General features: G+C 46.1%; 2 protein-coding genes across 2 annotated transcripts in view; one reads left to right on the top strand and one right to left on the bottom strand.

The window, feature by feature from the left end:
* Positions 1 to 3211: 3211 nt before the first annotated feature.
* Positions 3212 to 6006, bottom strand: TM2D2 (TM2 domain containing 2). Its single transcript, XM_038384810.2, has 4 exons — positions 5742 to 6006; positions 5202 to 5289; positions 4224 to 4339; positions 3212 to 3829 (listed from the first exon to the last, which is right to left on the bottom strand). Exons 1-4 carry the CDS (start codon positions 5963 to 5965, stop codon positions 3616 to 3618), a joined length of 642 nt encoding a protein of 213 aa, XP_038240738.1. The 5' UTR covers positions 5966 to 6006; the 3' UTR covers positions 3212 to 3615.
* A 4442-nt stretch (positions 6007 to 10448) lies between these two features.
* ADAM9 (ADAM metallopeptidase domain 9) overlaps positions 10449 to 24274 on the top strand; it is a 51272-nt gene continuing 37446 nt past the window's right edge. The window contains 1 exon segment of the mRNA XM_043503126.1: positions 10449 to 10674. Coding sequence (XP_043359061.1) covers positions 10560 to 10674 — 115 coding nt within the window. The 5' untranslated portion in view covers positions 10449 to 10559.

The raw sequence follows: 24274 nt of genomic DNA, 5'->3' as shown, positions 1-24274 counted from the left end.
GTGGCACCTTAGAGACTAATTTATTTGAGCATAAGCTTTCGTGAGCTACAGCTCACTTCATCAGATAAGTGAGCTGTAGCTTACAAAAGCTTATGCTCAAATAAATTCATTAGTCTCTAAGGTGCCATAAGTACACTTTTTTGTTTTTGTCCTTAGTATATTCCTCCCCTTCCCCTCTAATCCTTGAAAATGAGTGGAATTCTATAGCTGTCTTCAGAGCACACACACTTGCATAGAAAGCCTGCTGCAGCTTCCCCTAGAAATCAATGCCAAAAGTTTGTTACCACTGCAGTTGGTGAAGCTGACCCTAGCCAAAATTTACAAATCAGTGCTTGTATTTGTGCAGTGGATTTCTATAACTTATCTCACAGTTCTACCTTTCCTTCACCTTGTTTAGCACAAGTCAAAAAGCACAGCAAATTCATTCACATATACCAATGACCTCAATTCCTCCCTTTAATTCCAGTGGCTTTAATAGTTAATTTCAGTCCAGCTTCCCACACACGCAAAAAGTCTCCTTAGCTATTTTTACCCTACAGCTAATGAACCTTAAACTAGGGCGAGTGGAGCTTTGCAGAGAAGGTTGAACAGACTGACACCCCCTACAGCAACTAAGTGCAGCAGCACCTGTTTTTCCACACACTTTTTATTTTAAGACATTTGCTTGACTTTCTGTGCTTGTAGATGCTACACCTTTTACGAAGGCAAGAAGGTTCACCGGTCTAAAGTATTCTTGTACAATGCAGTGTATAAGGCATAGGAACCAATGTTCAAAAAGTTAGAGTTGTGCTGCTCAAAGCTTCTCCCATTTACACACATCACTGAGTTAAGAAACAGCAGCCTGGATTTCTACATAGACTGCTTCCGCCGACGTGCACAAGCTGAAATTGTGGAAAAGCAGCATCGCTTACCCCATAACCTCAGCCATGCAGAACACAGTGCCATCCACAGCCTCAGAAACAACTCTGACATCATAATCAAAAAGGCTGACAAAGGAGGTGCTGTCGTCATCATGAATAGGTCGGAGTATGAACAAGAGGCTACTAGGCAGCTCTCCAACACCACTTTCTACAAGCCATTACCCTCTGATCCCACTGAGAGTTACCAAAAGAAACTACAGCATTTGCTCAAGAAACTCCCTGAAAAAGCACAAGAACAAATCCGCACAGACACACCCCTGGAGCCCCGACCTGGGGTATTCTATCTGCTACCCAAGATCCATAAACCTGGAAATCCTGGACGCCCCATCATCTCAGGCATTGGCACCCTGACAGCAGGATTGTCTGGCTATGTAGACTCCCTCCTCAGGCCCTTCGTTACCAGCACTCCCAGCTATCTTCGAGATACCACTGACTTCCTGAGGAAACTACAGTCCATTGGTGATCTTCCTAAAAACACCATCCTAGCCACTATGGATGTAGAAGCCTCTACACCGACATTCCACACAAAGATGGACTACAAGCCGTCAGGAACAGTATCCCCGATAATGTCACGGCTAACCTGATGGCTGAACTTTGTGACTTTGTCCTGACCCATAACTATTTCACATTTGGTGACAATGTATACCTTCAAATCAGCGGCACTGCGATGGGTACCCGCATGGCCCCACAGTATGCCAACATTTTTATGGCTGACTTAGAACAACGCTTCCTCAGCTCTCGTCCCCTAATGCCCCTACTCTACTTGCGCTACATTGATGACATCTTCATCATCTGGACCCATGGAAAAGAAGCTCTTGAGGAATTCCACCATGATTTCAACAATTTCCATCCCACCATCAACCTCAGCCTGGACCAGTCCACACAGGAGATCCACTTCCTGGACACTACGGTGCTAATAAGCGATGGTCACATAAACACCACCCTATATCGGAAACCTACAGACCGCTATTCCTACCTACATGCCTCTAGCTTTCATCCAGATCATACCACTCGATCCATTGTCTACAGCCAAGCTCTACGATATAACCGCATTTGCTCCAACCCCTCAGACAGAGACAAACACCTACAAGATCTCTATCATGCATTCCTACAACTACAGTACCCACCTGCTGAAGTGAAGAAACAGATTGACAGAGCTAGAAGAGTACCCAGAAGTCACCTACTACAGGACAGGCCCAACAAAGAAAACAACAGAACGCCATTAGCCATCACCTTCAGCCCCCCAACTAAAACCTCTCCAACGTATCATCAAGGATCTACAACCTATCCTGAAGGACGACCCATCGCTCTCACAGATCTTGGGAGACAGACTAGTCCTTGCTTACAGACAGCCCCCCAATCTGAAGCAAATACTCACCAGCAACCACACACCACACAACAGAACCACTAACCCAGGAACCTATCCTTGCAACAAAGCCCGTTGCCAACTCTGTCCACATATCTATTCAGGGGATACCATCATAGGGCCTAATCACATCAGCCACGCTATCAGAGGCTCGTTCACCTGCGCATCTACCAATGTGATATATGCCATCATGTGCCAGCAATGCCCCTCTGTCATGTACATTGGCCAAACTGGACAGTCTCTACGTAAAAGAATGAATGGACACAAATCAGACGTCAAGAATTATAACATTCAAAAACCAGTTGGAGAACACTTCAATCTCTCCGGTCACTCGATCACAGACCTGAGAGTGGCTATACTTCAACAAAAAAGCTTCAAAAACAGACTCCAACGAGAGACTGCTGAATTGGAATTAATTTGCAAACTGGATACAATTAACTTAGGCTTGAATAGAGACTGGGAATGGATGAGTCATTACACAAAGTAAAACTATTTCCCCATGGTATTTCTCCCTCCCACCCCACCCCCCACTGTTCCTCTGATATTCTTGTTAACTGCTGGAATTAGCCTACCTTGCTTGTCACCATGAAAGGTTTTCCTCCTTTCCCCCCCCTGCTGCTGGTGATGGCTTATCTTAAGTGATCACTCTCCTTACAGTGTGTATGATAAACCCATTGTTTCATGTTCTCTGTGTGTGTGTGTATATAAATCTCTCCTCTGTTTTTTCCACCAAATGCATCCGATGAAGTGAGCTGTAGCTCACGAAAGCTTATGCTCTAATAAATTTGTTAGTCTCTAAGGTGCCACAAGTACTCTTTTCTTTTTGAGTTAAGTAAGTGATCACTTCCACAGCACACTGATGTTTGTCATTAAGGAAAATTTCATCATGTACTTCTATAATTCAGTGAACCTCTGAAATCTTCTGTAATGGGAACAGCTACACTTTGTAGTGAAGAGGCTAAAAAAAGCACTTCAGCGCATGCTATCTTGAAACATTAGCATGAAAGTGAACATCCAAAGGAAAGGTACAATACTTAACTGCAGTTTCAAATCTGTTATTCTGGGGGAAAAATTGCCCAATTAATAGGAAGAATATACAGTGAGTAGTTTTCTTTGTAAATGAAATTTGAGGGATGTACAAAGAAGTTAGGCATAGCATTGTTCTGCAACTGCATTCACTTTGCAAATCCAGAATATATTTATACAAAATAAAAAAAATGCAGAAAAACAGGCTGTTCTGACACTGCAGAACAATTGTAACCAGTCGTAGAGGGACAGATACCACATTAACTTCTCCTGCTGTCAGTTCTCAAATAGTATTTTTTTTGTTCAGTAAGTCGTGCACCAGTTGCTGCCATCACTAGGCATCAACCCTCCAGTAATAAGGAGAATAAGGTCAACAAACCACCAGATACCAAGTCCTCCAAGAGTTAGTAGTTTTCCCACTGCTGTCCCTGTATGGCCCAGACAGAATCGATCCACTCCAAAACAACCCAGGAAGAAGGAGTAGAGTAAAGTGGTTATAAAGTAGTGGCCAGTGTACCTACAATAAATGAAGAATGAATAAATTAAAACTTCACATACAGTTTCATTTGAGGAAAGGAGGGAAAAAAAAAAAACCCTTCATCAACTTGAGCCTTTGCTGTGTCAACTAACTCAATTTTTACAGTGTGGCTCCCTCTAATGGACTTTGGGGGAATTTACATATTAACTCTTATGAAACTATGGGCCACTGAACAACGCTATCCAATAAAACACAACAGAGTTCCCACGGTATCTTGAGGCAGGCAGAAAATCCATTAAGTAAAGGAAGGATAAAAATACATACAAAGTTACAACAACCCAGCCAACAGCTGAAGCAGCAAGTTACAATGATGTCTTAGCTATCAACCCAATCTTCCAAAATGTAGTACATTTCTGAAGGAAATAAACCTTACTTTATACATGGTTTATTCCCTCGTAGAAAAGTCCGAGGATCTGCACACTCAATACCATCTAGTGCTTTGCACTGCACTGGAGTGTGGTCTACGTCACTATAGGCTTGGCCACCAAACTGTCAGAGGGGAAACAAATCACACACACAATTGAGAAATTATTTACCTGAGGGAGGGAGAAAAAGGCCAGTTAAAAGGATATTTTCTTATCACAAAGTAAAAGGGGAGAGGGCCCTCAGTACTAAGTGTCTAATACTTATTGTTGGTTCAGTAAATGCCTGCAGTCTTGTTCAGTCACTACGTTATTTTTGTCCTCACTGGTGTTTATAACTCCTCTGAGTTTAGTATGATCTGCAAGTTTCATTAATATACACTCTACGCTTCTCCCCACACACTCATATCACTGTGAATTCTCTGTCAGTGGACAAAGACTTAACTGTACTCTAGTGGCCAGTAGTCCACAATGTATCACCTTGTATATCAGCTAACTGAAAAACCTCAAGTGCTTTAATGCTGTTGCTTTCCCCATGGGAAGCAGAGCAGATTACCGTGGAGGGATGAGAAAGAAAAAAGAGTAGTTTTCACCCTCACAAAACTGCTTGTGGGATAGAAAAGTGGACCCTGCACCTTTACCTCTTCCCTAAGAGTTCCATGATCAGGAAGAGCAAGTGCCTTGGAAACCTTTTCCTTTCATGTCCTGAATATTGCTTCTGCCAGGAGAGGGGAACTTCCACAAGCCATAAACTTCTGTGGGTGAGGGAGAAGCACATCTCCAAATGCACTGGCTGCAGAACTACAGCAGAAAGCTCTTGGGGGAGGTATTCTATTCCCTTAGGCTGGCATAGCACTTGTGGTGTGCAATTATTACAAACCACCCACTGCTTCTTAGGAGAAGTTCTGTTCAGGCTAAGGGTCTCCAAGACCACCCCAGTGTGTGAATACTCTCTGAGAAGTTACAAAATCATCTTTTTTTCAGCCCACCTTAACACATCCGTAACCCAATTCTCGCTGAGCAGTAATATTTCCACCATGGTCTACTGGATCCTCACATTCAATGAATTCCTCTGGCCTGTAAATGATCAAAACCCATCATGTTCACACAGTTGAAAGCGGGGGAGAGGGAGAATAAGGTAATTCATAAGAGGTCCCCTATCTTCCCCTTCGCCTAGCCCTGTCACCCGTTCTTGTATGTGCCCCATTTCCTGTCATCACCCCATCTATCCCAGTCTGTCACTTGTCTTCCCTGCATGCATCCCACTTTGTCATCCCTTTCTGAATGCCCCTTTCTGCTGACCACTGTGCAGGAGGCTCTTTGCCCAGTAGAGCCCTGTTCTCAGCACCAGACCAGCTCCTCGCATTGCCCTTTCCGCTGCGCCTTAGCACCACATCATTCCCCAGCCCTCTCCTTACCCCACATTGTTCTTCCTCCGCCCCCAGCCCCCCATCACTCCTCCCGCTCCCCACTTTGTCCCCCCCTTCCCTCATCACTCCCCCAGCAGCCCGCTGCCCTCCCCCGCTCACAGGTAGGTGCAGAGCACAAGCGGCGCCTGCGGGTCCCCGTAGTCACAGGCGGGGGCCGGGCTGCCCGCGGGCTGCTCGGGCTCGGCCTCCCCGCTCTCCGCCCCGGTCGCGTTGTGCTGGTGGCTCCGGGACACGCCCTGCAGCAGCAGCAGGTTCCCCAGCAGCAGCGCTGCTTGCCCGCACAGCAGCACGTAACTCACCGGCCACCCGACCCCCGGCACCATCCTGCCCGCCCTGCCCGCCGCCCCAGCGCCCCCACCCGGCCTGCGCCGCTAGGAAACACCGCCAAAAACCACGCCGGCTAGGCCACACCGGAGAGAGCACAACCTACCTCCGCCCGCCCAATGGGAGTCCTGAGTGTTGCCGAGGAGGCGGGATCTCGAGACGAATAGTCCACTCCACCAATAGATCCGCACATTACCGGCCAATCAGCGACAGGCATGAGCAAGGTGGGTTGGCTGGCGGAGAGGGGCGGTACTACTGCACACGGTAACACGATTGGTTCCTCCTCCGGCCCTGGCGACCAATGGGTGAGGAGGGGGCGGGGAAAGGCCACAAGCTCTGGGTGAGCGGAGTGGTTGTTGCCTTAGGTCGTGTCTGCACTATACAGTGGGGCAGGTTTCAGCCCCAAGCTCTTTCCATCCACACGCCAAGCAAAGCAGCTTGACTTGGGTCAATAGCATTCACCCAGGACCCTGATCCTGGGGCCCAGCTGGGGTCTTCAGAGCCCGAGTCTTGCTGTGACTTGGGGCTTTCAGTGGGTCCTTGATATCTCTTCTAGGCTGGTACCCAAGATATTCAAGTACAGAGTTATAGATGTTAAGGCCAGAAGACCATTGTGATCAGTTAGTGCACTGTTTCTCAAATGGGGACACCAGGGGTTTCCCTGGGGCCACGGCAGTTTCCTGGGTAGGGGGGGAGCATCAGCCCCTCCCCTTCATCCCTGTTGCTCCTGCATGTGCAGCCTCTCTGGAGACACGGATGGGACACACAATGCTTAAGGAGCAAGGTGAGGCAGCGAGGAAGGGGGTGAGAAGGCGAGTGACGAGGTGAGCAGCAGGTGGGGGGGGTCTGGTGGGGGACTGAGGAGGTGAGTGGCAAGCCAGCAGCAGGGTGAGGAGGTGGGCAGTGGGCTGGCTGTGAGTGGGGGAGTGAGGAGGTGAGCAGCAGGGAGGCTGAGGGGGTGAGGAAGCAAGCAGCGAGCCAGCAGCAGGGTGATGAGGTGGGCCAGGGGTTCTTGCTGCAAGCAGGGGAGAGATGAGGCGGGCGGGGGGTGTCTGTGGCAGGGGAGTGAGGAGGGACACAGGAGGCGGGCGGGGGGGTGAGGAGGTGAGCAGTGGGGGCATGGGTAGCAGGTGGACCCCTCCTTTGGGGAGGCTACCCCCACTCCACTCCTTCTGCCCATGCTCCCCTCCCAGTAGCTGGAGCCCCAAGACCCCCTGCGCCTGGAGCCACAAGCCCCCTGCCCAGAGAATCACTGAGCACCCTACCCCTGTGGCCGGAGGAGCCCCGGGCTGGCTGTAACCCCATGGACCCCCCCCACCTGCCTGGAGGAGCCCCAGGCTGGCCAAAACCTGGTGTGCTTTCCCCGTGCCCCCCGCTCGTCCAGAGGAGCTCTGGGCCGGCTGAAGCCCTGAGCCCCCCACCTGCCCAGAGGAGCCCCAGGCCAGCCGCAGCCGTGCGTCCCCTCCCCAGACCTAAGCCACCAAGATATGTTTTTCATTATTATATGGACTTCTATTATGTCAAAGCATTTTTAAATTTACTTCAGAATTATTATACAGACAATCTCTTTTACCATAAAGCAAAAGAAACAATAATAAAAAAGACAAGAACGTGCAAAGCACCTTATTTGTGTTTCTATTCTGTTAGGTCCAGTAAAGAATAGAGATAACTGCGTGATTTTTATTATTGTTTGCAACCCCCCCCCCCAAAAAAAACCCTTACATTAATAAATTACAATGATTTGGATGTATATACGTGCATATTATTTTATTAACTTTAGGTAAAATAAATAATTGTAGGAAAAAGTGTCAGTGTGGCCACCTACAAGAGTTGGTGGCTGCACTCTGAGGCCACCAAAAAATTTGTTGCAAGAACCCCTGGCAAGTCTGACTCCCTACATAACATTAGCTATAGGACTTCCCTGAATTAATTCTTGCTTCAAGTCCAGTAGTTCTGGTTGAACTCAAGAATATTTTTTTATATAAACAACCAATAGTGATGGAAAGATTTCCAGTGAAGGCAAATCCTTCACTGCAACCGTTGGTAAATAAATACGACCACCACCTTACAGCACCCCTGCTACCATGTTGAGATAGTGACCCCAAAAGAAGCATGCTTCCCATTGAACCATCTGTTCATCAGAAAATAAAATAGCTTTACTTCTTAGCTATAATCATTGGAACTTCTGTGATGTGCCTTTTCTTACTCTTTCTACAGCTTTCTTACAAGAGGTGTCAAAGTAGAGAGGACCCTAATTTCCTCCCTGCCCTACCTCTCCCTACTTCAATCCCTCAGCTGAACCTAGCTGATGGATCACCATTTTTTGAGGATGATGAGAGGTCATACTGGTTTTAAAACATACTTGCACCTAAGTTTCCCTAGGCTGCCTCATGGAGAACTGTTTATCTAATAAAAGCCAGGATCCTTCTGATTAATGAATGTGAAGAGGCAAGCCTTAGCCCCTCTCCTGTGTTATTTTATCAATTAAATTACACATTAATGACTGCAGCATCAGGGTCAATGTTCGTGACTATATGCTGCTGTCTGTTCTTCTGCCATAGGTGTTCTTCATGCCTTGATGGTGTTTCCTAGCAACAGCTTCTGCTAGGGATTTAATTAATTTCTGGTCCTCCAAGAAAACCAAAGACCTAACATTTCATGTAAAAAAATATTTTTAAGAACATACAGGAGAGTGCCCCACTTTACCCAGTAATGGGGATTTGAAATACAAATGTTTTTTTTCCTTAGGTTTTCTTTAAAGTATTTATAAAATCACAATTGTGGGATGTGAAGGATCCAATTATCTAATAATGCTTTCATCCTTGTGCCCTCACTGGATCCTCAGGTCTCCTGGGCCATCACTTAGGTTTGAGGCTTAAGGCTGGAGTCTCTTGCTCTACAACCAATAACCAGGATGTTACCCACTATAGTAAAGCAGACAGGGGGTATTGTTTTCTCTCAAAGGTGTCAGATAATATCCCCTGAATAAATCAATTATAGTAGCCACTTTGGGAGAAAACATAACCAATAAGAAATGTTTAACATTGAGCTGTTAGTCAGGGTCTTACATAAGGTCCAGGAAAGCTAGCAAACATACTAGGTTATAGGTTTCAGAGTAGCAGCCGTGTTAGTCTGTATTTGCAAAAAGATCTCCCCTCTGTTTTTTCCACCAAATGCATCCGATGAAGTGAGCTGTAGCTCACGAAAGCTTATGCTCTAATACATTTGTTAGTCTCTAAGGTGCCACAAGTCCTCCTTTTCTTTATACTAGGTTATAGTGCAAGGGACAGCTCTCGTTTTATGGCATGGTAAAACCTGCCTGTGTAGAGGAGTCACTATGCCATGTGGTTTAGTTCCATATTATCACCGGCTATGGTTTCCTGTGGGGTGGGGGGGAACGATATGTCCAACATGCACATTGCGCTTTTATTAACTTACATATTTCCTTCATAACGTCACTTCCCTGAGACATTTCCAGCTTCTGACTCCCACCCTTTCGAGGGCATCAGACAACCTGTATTTAAATCCCAGAACCCAGAAATTAAACATGTCCTAGTTTCATATTTACTAATTTCCCCCAAAGTCTTCATCTTCAATGCTTTTCTCATATCCCTTGATTTTTGTTTTGTTATAATACCGAAGTCTGAGCCATAGGAAGACGCATTCATCCGTTCTTCTACCTGTGTCGAGCAAACCATTTGTTGGAGGCATTGTTTTGCAGAGGTGAGCAAGGAGCCTCGATTTGTTTCCTGACACTTTGAGACTTAGTTTAGTTTTCTTTGATTTTCTCTTATCCGGAGTTCACCTGTCTGAATTTCAACAGATAGGCAGGTAAACGTGCAACACTTATTTGTGGGATTTGTTTCTGAAATTACCAAGTGTAATCCACCCTGTCCCCCAGGATGTGCCCCGCCCCAGCTCCGGCTCCCTGCCCCTGGGGTGTCCCCGCCCCAGCTCCCCCGCCCCGACCCCCTGCCCCTGGGGTGTCCCTGCCCCTCCCCCGCCCCCCCGCCCCTGGGGTGTCCCCTCCCCAGCTCCCTGCCCCTCCCCTCCCCCGCCCCGACCCCCTGCCCCTGGGGTGGCCCCGCCCCGGCTCCGTGCCCCTGGGGTGTCCCCTCCCCCGCCCCTGGGGTGTCCCCTCCCCAGCTCCCTGCCCCTCCCTGCCCCTGGGGTGTCCCCTCCCCCGCCCCTGGGGTGTCCCCGCCCCGGCTCCCCCGCCCCGACCCCCTGCCCCTGGGGTGGCCCCTCCCCAGCTCCCTGCCCCTGGGGTGTCCCCTCCCCCGCCCCTGGGGTGTCCCCTCCCCAGCTCCCTGCCCCTCCCTGCCCCTGGGGTGTCCCCTCCCCCGCCCCTGGGGTGTCCCCGCCCCGGCTCCCTGCCCCTCCCCTCCCCTCCCCCGCCCCGACCCCCTGCCCCTGGGGTGGCCCCTCCCCAGCTCCCTGCCCCTGGGGTGTCCCCGCCCCGGCTCCACCCCCGGCCGGCGGGAGGAGGCGGCTGGCGCCGGGCTGAGGGGGCCGCGCCGCGCAGGCTCCATAGGACGCAGAGCGGCCGCTGCCCCAGGCCAGAAGCCGCCCGAGCTGGAGCTGGAGCCGGGGATGGGGACGGGGACGGCCTGGGCCTGGGCCTGGGCCCGGGCCCGGGCCCGGGCCGCGGGGAGCTGCCTCGTCCTCCTGCTCCTCGCGGGGCCGGGCCTGCCGGCGGAGCGGCCGGGTGAGTGCGGCTCCCGGGAAGGGCCCGCGGTGGGGCTGGCAGGGGCCCTGGCAGCGCCTCCCCCGGGGCTCCCCGCACGCAGGGGTCCCGCAGCATCGCGTCCCCAGCCTGGGGAAGGGGCGGTGCTGGGCGGCAGCAGCCCCCCCCCCCGCCCCCGGGGGTCGCAGCCCAGAGGGGCCCTGAACCCCGGGGGGCCCCAGCACGGACCGTGCTCTGGGCTCCGAAGCCGTGTGTCAGGGGCAGCCGCCTGCCCCTGCCTCTTCCCCGGGATCAGAGCATCTCGTAGAGGTCCTGGCTCCCGGGGCTGCCCTGCGGCCCTTGGCATGGGGTGCGCTCTGGGCAGCAGGGCCCAGGCCCAGAGAGCGCGGGGACCCCAGGAGACCCCTTGGACAAAGGGGAGGCCTTTGGGTTATACGAGCGAAAAGATCTAGCTGTGATTCGTGGTTCCAGATGTGCCTTTTGGTTTTCCGCTTTGAAAACGGCCCCTTGTTTTTGAACCCAATTTGAATGAGTTGTCAAAATCTCATTTACGTAAGGCAGGTACTCAGTTAAGCTTTCAAACCAGGGAAACTGGTGTCCTTAAAGGCAGATGTGGAAAAGATCCTTCACATCTCCATTTTTTCCCATGTTTCAGAGTAGCAGCCGTGTTAGTCTGTATTCGCAAAAAGAAAAGGAGGACTTGCGGCACCTTAGAGACTAACACATTTATTAGAGCATAAGCTTTCGTGAGCTACAGCTCACTTCATCGGATGCATTTTTTTCCCATGTAAACCTGGAGCGTTGGACGCTCTGCCTTGGGGTTCTCAAACTTCAGTGCACCGCGACAACAAAAATTACTATGTGACTCCAGGAGGGGACACAGAAACCTGAGCCTGCCCGCGCTGCCTTGGACAGGTGTGTGTGTGTCAGTCAAAGCCAAAACTCCCCGGGTGTGTGTGGGGAGCAAAGCCGAAGCCCAAGGGCTTCAGCCCCAGGCGGGGGGCTTGTAACCTGAGCCCGTGACACAGGGGTGAAGCCCTTGGGCTTCAGTTTTAGCCCTGGTCCTCAGCAAGTCTAATGCTAGCCCTGGTGACCCCATTAAAGCAGGGTCGCAACCACTGTTCCCTCTAAGCTGCGCACGTGTGTGTGTGCACACAGATCCTAAACCCTGCGCGTGCGGCAAAACACTGTACTTACAGAAATTTGCACAGAAGCACAACAATTTGCACAGAAGAAATTTTTTGCACACACGACCTGTCAAAAATTAGAGGGAACATTGGTCGCAACCTACAGTTTGAGAACTGCTGATCTACCTCATTATCTTCTGGATTATAGAGTTTTCTGAATTCTGAGAGTATCCTGGGTTTTACCTCTTCTTTGGTATGAAAAAGAATCTTTATCATCCTCTCAAAAGGTAATGTTTTTAGTATTTTAGTCCCTGCTAGTAATTAAATAGGTGGCAGTTTTTTGCCCTTTTAGCATTGTGCTGAAGAAGAGAGTTTTTATTGCGTTCTGATTGATATTTTAATAGTATGACATGGATGTCACCTTTTTAGTTTGTGTATGTTTCTTTTGTATTTGCAAAAGACATAATGTCATATGTGGTCTAATAAAATTGAACTGAATTGTTACAGTCACACCTCCCAACCTGGAGGTGCTTTCGGCATGCAGACTTCAGGCAAAGGGGAGACCTCAGTGACAGGAGTTCCCCTCTCCAGGGAAACCCTAGTATCTAGACTTCTAAATCCTCAGCTAGGGGAGCACTATGTATCAGAATCCCACCGTTGGCACTCCCCAATCTCTGGCTAGGGGAGCATTTTGTAAAGCAAGCCCCCCCTCCCCCCCACACACACATCGAACTTCATGTAGACACCTAAAACTTTGGTCAAGGGGGAGCTTTCTGTGATAGAAGCACCCCTACCATGGGGACTCCCGGGGCACAGCTGCCAAGGGTTTTGAGTTCAATCCTTGAGGGGCCCATTTAGGGATCTGGGGCAAATATTGGGGATTGACCCTGCTTTGAGCAGGGGGATGGACTAGATGACCTCCTGAGGTCCCTTTCAATTCTGATATTCTATGATTCTATGATTATTTTGAAAACACCCCAATAAATAGACGAAAGTTGGAGCGTCACTCGGAAACTGATTAGTCACTGAGGAAGCTATTTTCACAAAAAGATGTATGTTAATTAGTAAATGCCATCAGTTATGTATATTGGGCATTATTTTCCCTACCTGTATCCCTAGAAAGATCAAGTATTAGTCTAATATAGTAATAAAATGTTCTAACATTGCATGGGAGAGGAGCTATGCCTTGTGCTTACTAGAGTTTCTGACTTTCAGGGTTTAGTTTTTTCCCTGATATTTAGAGTCTTATACCAATTCTGACTTTCTAACTACATATTTTATCAATTTAAAAAGTTATTTTCAAAGCGCATCTCAACATTTATGCTCTGAATTTTCCTGGCAGTTGCAATCTTCAGTTCTGAGAATTCTCTTGTTTAACACGTGAAAATTGCTGAGCTGCCTTAGAGAGCTCCCTCCATCTCAGCAACACATATGGGGACAGAACTCAGCAGAAGAGTCAGGGGATAAGAGGTTGTTTTCCCCTGTAGTGGAATAAAAGGAGGAAGAATAAACTTAAAAATAGCTAACATTGGATCTTTCAGTGCTTTTTTTATTTTTATTTTTATTTTTTTTAAAAAGGAACTTTGAAAATTTACTTTATGGTAGTTTGACACTGGAAAAACGTAACTGCCGGCTTTACCTGAGCTTTATGGGACTTTCAGTTATGTGGTTAACATTAAATATCTTGGTGTATATCCTCTCTTGTGATTCAACTTGTATGAAGTCTAGTTTGTTTTGGCAACCAAAAATGGCCACCATACTTAATTTGTTTGAAATACTAGTATGTTGGGCTTGGGGGAGATGAGAGTCTAAGATTAGTGAAATGGATGCATCCAATGAAGTGAGCTGTAGCTCACGAAAGCTTATGCTCTAATAAATTTGTTAGTCTCTAAGGTGCCACAAGTCCTCCTTTTCTTTTTGCGAATACAGACTAACACGGCTGCTACTCTGAAACCTAAGATTAATGAGTTTGGAGAGTGACTGTCTAAGGTCAGAGACAGTGGAGCAGGTACTTGGTATGTTATGAAAACCAGGAAGAAAACTTAAAAAAAAAAAAAAATTGGATTTAGAGATGGCTTGGTAGCCAGGGAAGGTGGCAAAGAGTCCCACTTCCTGTACAAGAGAGTAGTCATCTGGTGCCTTCTGGACATTAGCGTAGGAATTAAGAAAGGCCAGAAGCAGGCATGGTATACAGTCTAGACTATTACCAATTAAGGCATGGATCAGGATTTCAGCAGGAGTGAGGTAAAGATGGATATTAGCATTATTTCTGAAGGAGGAAAATATGAGTAGGGAAAATACTGCAAGAAATAATAAAGTTTTGGGTCAGGGAAGACTCCCAAGATTTCTGGTCTAGGATAAAAAAATTAAAGTTTGAGGGCAGGGGACAGTGAAGAATCTCTTTCTGGCACGGGGAGAACCTGACTTATTTCTAAAGTGCTTTGAAGATAGAGCAGCACTGCGTAAGCGTTAGGCACAGTCTAGCCTATGAAGTGTGAGCTTCGGGGATCAGTATGGCTGCAGGAAGCTGGTGACTTTAAATGAAACAGGCGAATCTTTGGCGGTAGACTTGTTCCGCACATACCACAGTCCTGCATGCTACGTGCATTTCTGTAGACTGATCGCACATTTGCTGAAGACCACGAGACACATAGGCTCCTCAACAACACTGGTTAAACTCTCAGCATTCTGGGTCTGCATCCTAGATTGTGTATAGCTCTCCCACGCAGCTTGCATTTGCATTAAGGAGGATGTGGTTTGTATAATCTCTAATAATACGTAAGTGAGCCCAAGCAATATCTTCAAAACGAAGCTGAAGCATCTTAATTTCCCCAAAGCCATGAAATATGTAAACTTGCTTCTGCTGTGAAGTACACTCTTTGTATTCTAATCCCATAGAAGGCCTTGAATGCAGTAAAATTATAAGGCCTCTCCCCTTCCCCGCCCCCACAGTGCTTTAATGTTGTTGACGGAAAAGATTGTTGTGCATGAGCATAAAATGGATTGTGTGGTTCACCTTTCCTGTTACTCACTGTAATTAATTATATTTCTAAGTATTTAATGCATCCAGGAACTACAGTAATAGGTATCTTTTTTTATAAATGTGTTTTAATAATCTTGAGTAGGTTAGAACTCATTATTATTGCTAATTGTGATGTTTTCTGAGTTGGTAGGTTTAATTTATTGTGTATCTGAGTCATTCAAGTTTATGGTAAATGAGCTAATTCCTGGGTTGGAGGTACTCCCACAGCAAGTCCAATGCACATCTGAACAACGCTGTTTGTTTTTGCATGTGCTTCCATATGAAATTTTTTTCTCCCAGAAGGCTCAGTATTATGAATTGGAAATTCAGTAGGATACTTTGAAGTAGGGAAACCCAGTTGCTGCAGTGTTAATGGAGGTCTTCTGTGTCATACAGTTCAGAATAACCATGCGAAGGAGCAAGCAAAATCAGCTGGTGTCAAAGTCTAGTCTCTTCTCTCCCTTTAAGAGGTGGTGATATATCCACCCATAGTTAAATACATAAATCCACACAGCAGGACCCAAAAGATTCCCGGAAAAGGGGAGCCCTGTGCATGAGTCACGCAGTACAGTTATTGCTGGTCCTTCCACTGCATTGCTGGATCCAGGGATGCTGCCAGGAGTAGGGTCTTCTCTCAGTGACAGAATCTCTGCATCTATTGATCTCTTTGTTTGGAGAGGTGGGGTGAGTTTTTTACCTGCCTTTATTGCTCTGATTTGGCTAGCAGCAGCCTGAACTAATGGATCACACAGTTGATGTGACCTATGCTAGGAAAACGATCTGGTTTTAACTGCTAGTTGTTGCCCATCATAGAAAAGCTTCAGCTGACTTTTTGTTCACACCAGGGTCTTTAACACCACTTGAAGGGAACGGGGGAGAAGTTGGGAGACACTGGCAGTATGTCACAGTCAGGGCATATCGTCTAATGTAGACACAGACTATATGATGCTGTATTGTAGTTTTGATTGCAATTAAACCATAGAAAGATCTGTAAATGTGTCTAGGTTCTAAAGGCTGGGGTGGAAGAAGTCATATGATACTAGTTATCATCTACAGATCTTCTTGCTGGAGCAGTGGGCCCTAACTACTTAAAATGCTGCCTTAAAACTGTACAGAGCTTATATGATTGTGTGCTATATATTAATGAAAAAAGAAAAGGAGTACTTGTGGCACCTTAGAGACTAACAAATTTATTAGAGCATAAGCTTTCGTGAGCTACAGCTCACTTCATCGGATGCATTTGCTGTTAGTCTCTAAGGTGCCACAAGTACTCCTCTTCTTTTTGCGAATAGACTAACACGGCTGCTACTCTGAAACCTATATATTAATGGTTCTCAAACTTTCACACACGGTGGACCACTTGCAAAGTTCCTCTTGTGGCTCACCTTCCCCTCCCACATCTTCCACTTAGCCATTGGAGCCTGGTTAATTGAAAAAGTCATTAGGATAATATTAATGAGACAAAATAATTGCAATGGGTGCAACTGCTCTTCTGCTTGGGAATGTGGGCACAACTGAAATTACACTTAAGAAAGAATGACCAAAACAGGTGCTTAGGTTTGATGAGGAGTGTGGTACAAATGACTAGACCAGGAGTGGGGAAACGTTTTGGCCTGAGGGCCACATCTGGGTGGGGAAATTGTATGCAGGGCCATGAATGTAGAGCTGGGGCAGGGGGCTGGGGTGCGGGAGGGAGTGCAGGGTGTGGGAGGGGGTGTGGTGTGCAGGAAGGGGCTCAGGGCAAGGGGTGTGGGATGCAGGAAGGGGCTCAGGGCAGAGGGTTGGTGCAGAAGGGGGTGCAGAGTGTGGGAGGGGGTTGGGGTCCAGGGGGCTAGGGGTCTCAGGGAAGGGGGTTGGGTTGCAGGAGGGGTTCGGGATGCGGGCTCCAGCCTGGCGCCGCTTACCTTGAGCAGCTCCGGGGTGGCAGTGGAGCAGAGAAGGGCTAAGGCAGGCTCCCTGCCTGCCCTTGCCCCACGCTGCTCCTGGAGACGGCCGGCACCACATCCTTGCGGCCCCTGGGGAGCGGGGGATAGAGGGCTCTGTGCACTGTCCTCGCCTGGAGGCACCGCCCCCCACAGCTCCCATTGGCTGGGAACGGGAAACCGCCCTGCCCCACCCCCAGGAGCCACTGCCGGACATGCTGGCCACTTCCAGGAGCGGCATGGGGCCAGGGTAGGAAGGGCTGGCAATCCTGGGAGCAAGATTGGAAGCCCTGACGGGCTGGATTTGGCCCGCGGGCCATAGTTTGCCCTCCCCTGGACTTGACAGTACAGCCTGATCCAATTGCAGGAAGCAACATCACTAGAAGAATACAGAGGCAGTGCTGCAGATGACTGCAAAATGTGCTGCAGACAATCAAATTATGATGCTTTATAAAAAAAAATAAGAAAATTATCCATTAAATTACTTACATTGGAGAGACAGTATAAAAGTAGTTAAAAGAAAAGGAGTACTTGTGGCACCTTAGAGACTAACAAATTTATTAGAGCATAAGCTTTCGTGAGCTGAAGTGAGCTGTAGCTCACGAAGCTTATGCTCTAATAAATTTGTTAGTCTCTAAGGTGCCACAAGTACTCCTTTTCTTTTTGCAAATACAGACTAACACGGCTGCTACTCTGAAACCTATAAAAGTAGTTATACCCTTTCACAGTCCTCTTATATATGAAATAGTTGAGAGTAACTAATTTCTGAGCTACAACCTTTATTTCCTATCACAGTTAACTCTCTAATTCAAAACAAGTGGGCAGATATAGTGTTCACTTGCACTTGTTCATAGAGCTTCAACTCGCACAGTTCTTGTGAGGGGTAGTGACTGGGAAGTGATCTGTCTGCTGGAAAGTGTCAAGATTGGGGCTCAGTCCTCCAAGGCACCTAAGCACTTCCTGAGAAACATTCAGGCTTTGTTTTCATTAGGGGAAAGTCGTGTGTTCTTAGCTAGCATGGGGTAAAATCCTTGGGGAGACCAGGTAGTCTGTAGTTTTTACACGAAAATTGCAGGTCAAAGTAAAGTTTGTGGGGGAGCCTAAGGTTTGCCCAGACCTGTGAACTAGCTAACATGAGTTAAAAGAAAAGGAGTACTTGTGGCACCTTTATTGTATGAATATTATTGAATATTGTATGGGGAATTCAGATAGTAGCTAGTCAGACTCTTTACGTGTTTGAATAAATGTGATGACTGTATGTGCTAGAATCAACTATTTTGTTCAGGGATTGCTTCGGGATTAAATGCTCCACTTTTTCAGCAAATCCAGAGTTGGTTTTTGTTTCCTGAGGAGATTTCTGCCATATAAACTCTGGTTATCTTGTACATAGGGGTGGATATGTGTATTTTTTTGTCTTTTACTGGATGAGCCTTTAAAATCAAACGGGGAGTAAACTCGTACTGAGTAAACTGGGTTTGGGGTGGTGGGAGGAAATGCATATTGAAGGAGGAGCGTAGAAGCAGTCTAATGCAAATTTATGTACAGTTCATGTCAAGCTGTCCTCCAAAAAGTAGGATCCTTTGATTTAATTAAACATCAATATTTTGTCTTTTTAACTTTTTTTTTAAATTTAGAAAGTTTTTAACGAGTTTACATATCTTTGCTGTGTAAATATCAGAAACAAAACAATAGTTACAACTGCTCTTTTTGTTTAAAGAGACGTACAGGAATACAGTAATCATATCTTTCTATTTAACAGGGTGTTATCATATTAGAGAAAAAAGAACAGGAGTATTTGTGGCACCTTAGAGACTAACAAATTTATTTGAGCATAAGCTTTCGTGGGCTATATTAGAGAGTGAGTATCATCATAACACCTATAATATGTCTTTTCTAGAGATTTCAGTTTGTTTATTTTTGTACAATTGTTTGAAAATAATTTTTTGCTTTTTTAATTTTACATTGTTCTGATAGTAAGCACTCTGCTAGACAGGAATAAAAGAACGTAACTTCTTATGACTGACTGTACAGAAAATACACGCCTTTCAAAGTAGATAGGGGAGGGAAGGTTAGTGCAGTGTATGTAAGATACATTTCTAAATTGGGGAGTGATGTGGGGAGGAAGGAGAACAGAAGGTGAGGGGAGAGAAGTGCCTATTGGGATATATAGTAGAAAATTATATCATCCTTTCTTATTGCCGCCTCCTCGTCTTCAGATCCATTGAGATGCAGCTTCCCACGAGAGTCGCATGTCCACCAACGTCCTTCAGTTACTCTAGCTCTGCTCGTCGTTTCAATCCCTCATCTTTCAGTTCTATGTGCACAACTGGTGCCTTCAGCATAGCATGCAACATTGTGAAATCTGCCATGTTTAATGGAATCTTAATGTTTTATCCTGAAGGAGTCCCAAAATGTTCCACAAAGTATATGGGGTTCCCTTCACCCACCACTCAATGTAGCCACCTCTTGGTGTGGGATATGGAAACTGTTTAACAGTGGACAGTAATTATTTACAAAAATCTGGGACAGGATGTGAAAAAGAATCTCTCTGCAATTGAAAATGGAAGTGCTAGAAGTGGCAAGTAGGGAGTTGTCACTTGTGAGGGTGTAGATTGTGGTGGTTTATCCCAGGGAAGGAAGTGGCCCCTTCCCTCTGTTATCTTCTGACTGAGGATGTGACTGTCGGATGTTCTTTACCCTCTCGACTTTATGAAGAAGGGCTATTGTGAGCTGGGATTATAGTCTTCTGGCATATCCTCCAATCAATAAATCAGAGTAACTAAAGAGTGTTTTACTGCAGTACACCTTCCTTTTTCCCAAGAAGTGTTGTAGCTCTGTGAGTGGCTACACTTTGCTAATGTGATTTGAAACTCTCTGAGTGGATAGCAGGGTGTGGGAGACCGGAACTGAAAATACTCTAATTGCTTTTACTTAGATATTGTTGGTGGAAAAGTGCCCTGGGCTCCAGTCTTCATTTGTCACTGCAGCAGTGTCCATACAGAACCTGTCTGGTCTTTAAAACTAATTCTGGGCATAAGTCCATTTATTGGTGAGGAAAATGATTAGCTTTTCAGGGCTATGAAGAGTCTTCCAGATGCTGTTTGCCACCTAAGATAGGCAAAGCAGGTCTTCTTTTGTGTGGACTTGTTTTTCAGTACCTTTGTAGATCACTGTTAGTTTTAGTTTTGTAACTGTGCCCAAAGGTGTGCGAGATGCCTTGCGGAAACAAAACCAGAGAGCTTAAAGCCAATACATCTAGACGTGAGCAAGCCTATTAAAAATAGGAAAAGAGGAGGGGATGAGGAAATGTAGCAGTATTTCCATAAAGGCTACTGTATTAGGATCATGTGGTGGCTCAGTTTAGATGTGTGCACATTTGAAGACTTTATAAACCAATAAATATACTGCTGATTTATTGGGTCCCCTCTCATGAGCATTGGAGAAAAACTGAGTCTTAAGGAGAGATCTGAAAGGGTGGCTCAGTGGATTGGAGCTGGGAGGGTGTCCCTGGCTTAGGGAAAGCAGTAAAGAATGCACGGAAGAGTCTGTGGGGAAAAGTAGATGAATGGGGGTATCTAGATTGGCATTGCTGACAGCAGAGAGGGTGAGTGGTGCTGTAGACAAATATATAGCCAGGGCTGGAGTTATGTAGGGTCTTACTGATGGCAAATTTAACCAGCACTTTGTTCACAAGATCACAGTACAATGGAGAGTTAGCTTCCAGGATACAGTATTATTGTAGAATAAGATGGGATTCTGGTAATGTTTAAAACCTCTGAATTGAGACTTGAGAGACCTGGTTCTATTCCTCGCTGTGCCACTGGCCTGCTGGATGACCTTGAGCAAGTCGCTTCAATTCTCTGTGCCTCAGTTTCCCCATCTGTAGAATGGGGATAATGATACTGACCTCTTTTGAAAGGGCTTTGAGATCTGCTGATGAGCTAGATTTTATTATTAATGGCAGTATCACAAATGTGATTTGGATTGGCCTGTCAGTCTAGAGGCAGTTTGAGGTATTGCCTTGTGGGGGACTGGAGTCCTGGATCTGAGATTAGTCCCTCACATTCAGATCTCTTCTCCCATGAGGGGCCGAGCCAACTGCAGACAGTCCACTGAGAGATGTATTCAGCTATTCTCTGCCTGAAGCCAGACCCCGTCGACACACTGAGAGGAGTACAAGATGGTCTGGGCCATGGAAGCCAAAGTTTAATTTAGCAATTAACTAGTTGCCATTGTACAGAGAGGCAAGAACCCATCTATCCGAGAGCACTTTAAAAAGGCCAAAGATGTCCAGAGTATCGTTTTGTGTGGGCAAAACAGACTTGGATATATTCGTGTCTCTCTTCTCAGTGAAGTATCCATTATTAAACATATGGTACAGTTCCTTTCTAGGTTTGCAAGGCAGAGCTAAGCATCTCATAGTAAGGGCGCCCTCTTTTTTGGCAACCCTTTCAACAACGATCCACTAGAGAGAAGCACAAAATTGCACCATGGGTAAGTTGATTCCCCACCCCCCGGGCTTGTGTCAGAAATGTCTGAATTGTACTGCATAAGTTAATATAGACAGAGCTCCATGAAGGAGAGATCCATGTCCTTCTCTGTGTACAGTGCGGGAGTGCTCTGAGCAGTCAGAGAACAGCAGGACGGGTGCAGGAATCTACTCGTAAGAAAAACTCTCACAAAGTGTTTTCTTTACTGACAAAAAGGCTTCTTGGTTTTAATGAGAACTGACATGCCTTAGGATTTTACAGTGAGATAACCAAGTGGAGACAAGGCACCTGTAGCTTTTACTGTAAAGTACCTAGGGAGGCTGAACCCTATATCCTTTGTGATGGATTTCATCTAGTTAACTTCATGGTAAAACTACAGAGCCTTGTCTCCAGTATGCTTTGACAGCAGGGTTGCTGCTGCCATGTTAAAACCACAGCTTGTTTGTCAATGAAGACATAGCTCAAGAGTGAAGGGCCCTCATAATTCTACAGGGACACCTGTGCTGAATCAAGAGCAGTCTCAGGGGACCCCCAACTTAGATCTAGAGAGTAGCCATGGTGACACAAGGCAGTGTTGTCAATGCAAAATGTTACTAGTCTGTGTATAGCACACATGGACCCTGACCCCGAAAACTGACTGTTATTTGTTCAGAGCCAAATACTTGAACTGGAAAGGTACTCCAGAGTTAAAAATTTGCTTTCCTTTTAAAGAACCGATCCTGCTGAGCTCCATCAGCTGGACCACAGGACTGCAGTGCTTGGAATAAATGTTTTTTTTTTTTTTTTGGGGATATGTGTGCAGTATTAGCATGGAGAGGCACTGTTAAACTGGCATGGTGCTATAATAACTTGACATGTTTTGGCTTATTTTAATGTGAATCCCTGGTGGAGAGGCTGTCTTACCCAACTTCCTCAAAATCTCTGCAGCAAGTGGCCAAGCAAAGAGCGCCCCCAGATGTTTAAATTTCAGTGCAGTTTGCTTGCACTGATGATGATGAGGGATGGTATTTTAAAGGAGCCTAAAGAGTTGGTGACCCAAGTCCCATTGAATTTCAAACTCTGTTAGATGCCTTTTGAAAATTCCAGCCTACTCTCAAGTGATGGAGCAGGCCTCCAGTGGGAGAGTGCTTAAATCATGGTGATGACCCAAAGTTGACGTACAAAGCAATAATACATCTGTAGTAGAAAGTGGAGTTGTTCTTCAAAGCTGAGCTGCTGCTTTAAAATAAGTGCTGTGTATTGGTGAGTAGCTGCTCTATTCCTTTTCCTTCCATTGTGGCAAACAGATAGTGTGAGCTCCAGTTGGACTGTAGCTTGTGGAAGATCCTCAGTGATGATAAACTACAAGAATTGCAATGTAGTTTTGGAGATGAATTGTTACAGGAAATAGAAGTATTTCCCTCCCTCTTTATTTTAGGTTTTAAGCTTGTGCCCTTCTGGTGAGGTCATTGATTCCACCGTTATTGCCAGTAAAATCTGTTGTACTTAAAACCCTTTGTAGCTCCCATCACCATCTTTCCAAGGGGAGTGGCTATTGGCTTAAGCACAGACCCTGTTTTTTTTTTTTTTTGGCTGATCATAACCCACATGTGCTACCTTATTTTATAGTGTAAATGCATTAGAAGCTTTTATCCCACAACTGGTGTGTAACTGATTCTCCTTAACAGCTCAGTTGTCCAGCAGTCCTTATCAGTAAGCATCTGCATCGTGCTGCGGGGGTTCCTGTAAAAATCCTGGTTTAAGAGTAGCAGCCATGTTAGTCTGTATCCGCAAAAAGAAAAGGAATACTTTGGCACCTTATAGACTAACAAATTTATTTGAGCATAGCTTTCGTGAGCTACAGCTTACTTCATCAGATGCTGAAGTGAGCTGTAGCTCACGAAAGCTTATGCTCAAATAAATTAGTCTCTAAGGTGCCACAAATAATCCTTTTTTTTTTTTTTTTTTTTTTTTTTTGGTTTAAATCCTGTATGTAACAACAATATTCTGTGCTAGACTCTCTCATGACAGAGGCTACATTTTCATTATATATTGCATGCATTCAGTAAGTCCTTAAAATGCCCTTTCGTGACTTACTGTGCTTAACAGCCTTTAACATGTAAAAGCTTTGACTGGCATTGCTGATTTTTTGTAGGACTTGCTGCCTGGGTTTGCTGCTGCTACACCATGGGGAGGGAGAAAAGTAGTTTTAGGAGCCTCTCTAGTATAATCTAGGGAGGCAGTGTGGCCTAGTGGAAAGACCATTGGACGTGGATTCAGGAGTTGTGGGGGGGTTCCATTCCCAGCCCTGCCACTGGTCTGCTGGGTGACCTTGGGCAAGTTCCTACCCCTCATTGTGCCTCATTTTCCCCACATGTCGTCATAATGGGGCTAATGATACTGATGCTTCTGTTTAGTGCTTTGAAACATGATGAAAGGTGTAAGGTGTTGTTTGTATTTTAAGAGACTATCGGATTGTCACATCTTGAATGAGCTTCTTATTTGAGACAGTCTGGATAACTTAGTTTATTACTGTCCACTTCTCAGGTGATCACTGTATTTTGTGGCAGTGCGTATTTGGAAATCATTTTGTGGCCTGAAAGTTTCTATCTGGGTGGGTGGTGTTCTCACCTGTGCTCCCCTGCACTTGTCAGAAGCACCCTCTTCAGAAGGGTGTTGATCTCTTTAAAGATATGTTGCTGCCTTGGTAGTACAATACTTTCATGAACAATAGGCTGGTTGGCAGAATTTATTTTCTTCCTCTAGACAGGTCATTAAATGCTGAGTATAAGCTTCCCAGTTTGTCCCTCTTTGATGCATAAGGTTGGATAGTATCCTATATTTGTATGAAGACGATACCATACCTGATATTAAGTATGCTGTCAGTTGTTGATACCTTTGTTTGTATCAATTTAAAAATAAAGTGTCTTAGATAGAAAGCCAGTTATAAGAGTCAGTCTGGTTCCAGATTTATCATAGGTACTTGTCAAAGCTGAATACCCACTCTGTCACTCCAAGTGCAGAAAGTGGGGGCCGGCAAGGATTCTAAAAATTAATATTTGCCACTCCAGGCTTGTATTA

This window comes from Dermochelys coriacea, chromosome 26 (assembly GCF_009764565.3).
Source record: "Dermochelys coriacea isolate rDerCor1 chromosome 26, rDerCor1.pri.v4, whole genome shotgun sequence".
Classification (NCBI taxonomy): domain Eukaryota; kingdom Metazoa; phylum Chordata; order Testudines; family Dermochelyidae; genus Dermochelys; species Dermochelys coriacea.
Note: the sequence above shows the minus strand (reverse complement) of the source record. Positions and strands in the feature narration are given on the sequence as shown.

Excerpts from the sequence above, each read along its gene's own strand:
- TM2D2 (XM_038384810.2), bottom strand. The coding sequence starts at position 5,965 with ATGGTGCCGGGGGTCGGGTGGCCGGTGAGTTACGTGCTGCTGTGCGGG. Across the intron at positions 4,340-5,201 it reads TGGGTTACGGATGTGTTAAG|TTTGGTGGCCAAGCCTATAG; the intron begins GTGGGCTGAAAA and ends CCCCTCTGACAG. Across the intron at positions 3,830-4,223 it reads GGGAATAAACCATGTATAAA|GTACACTGGCCACTACTTTA; the intron begins GTAAGGTTTATT and ends CATTTATTGTAG.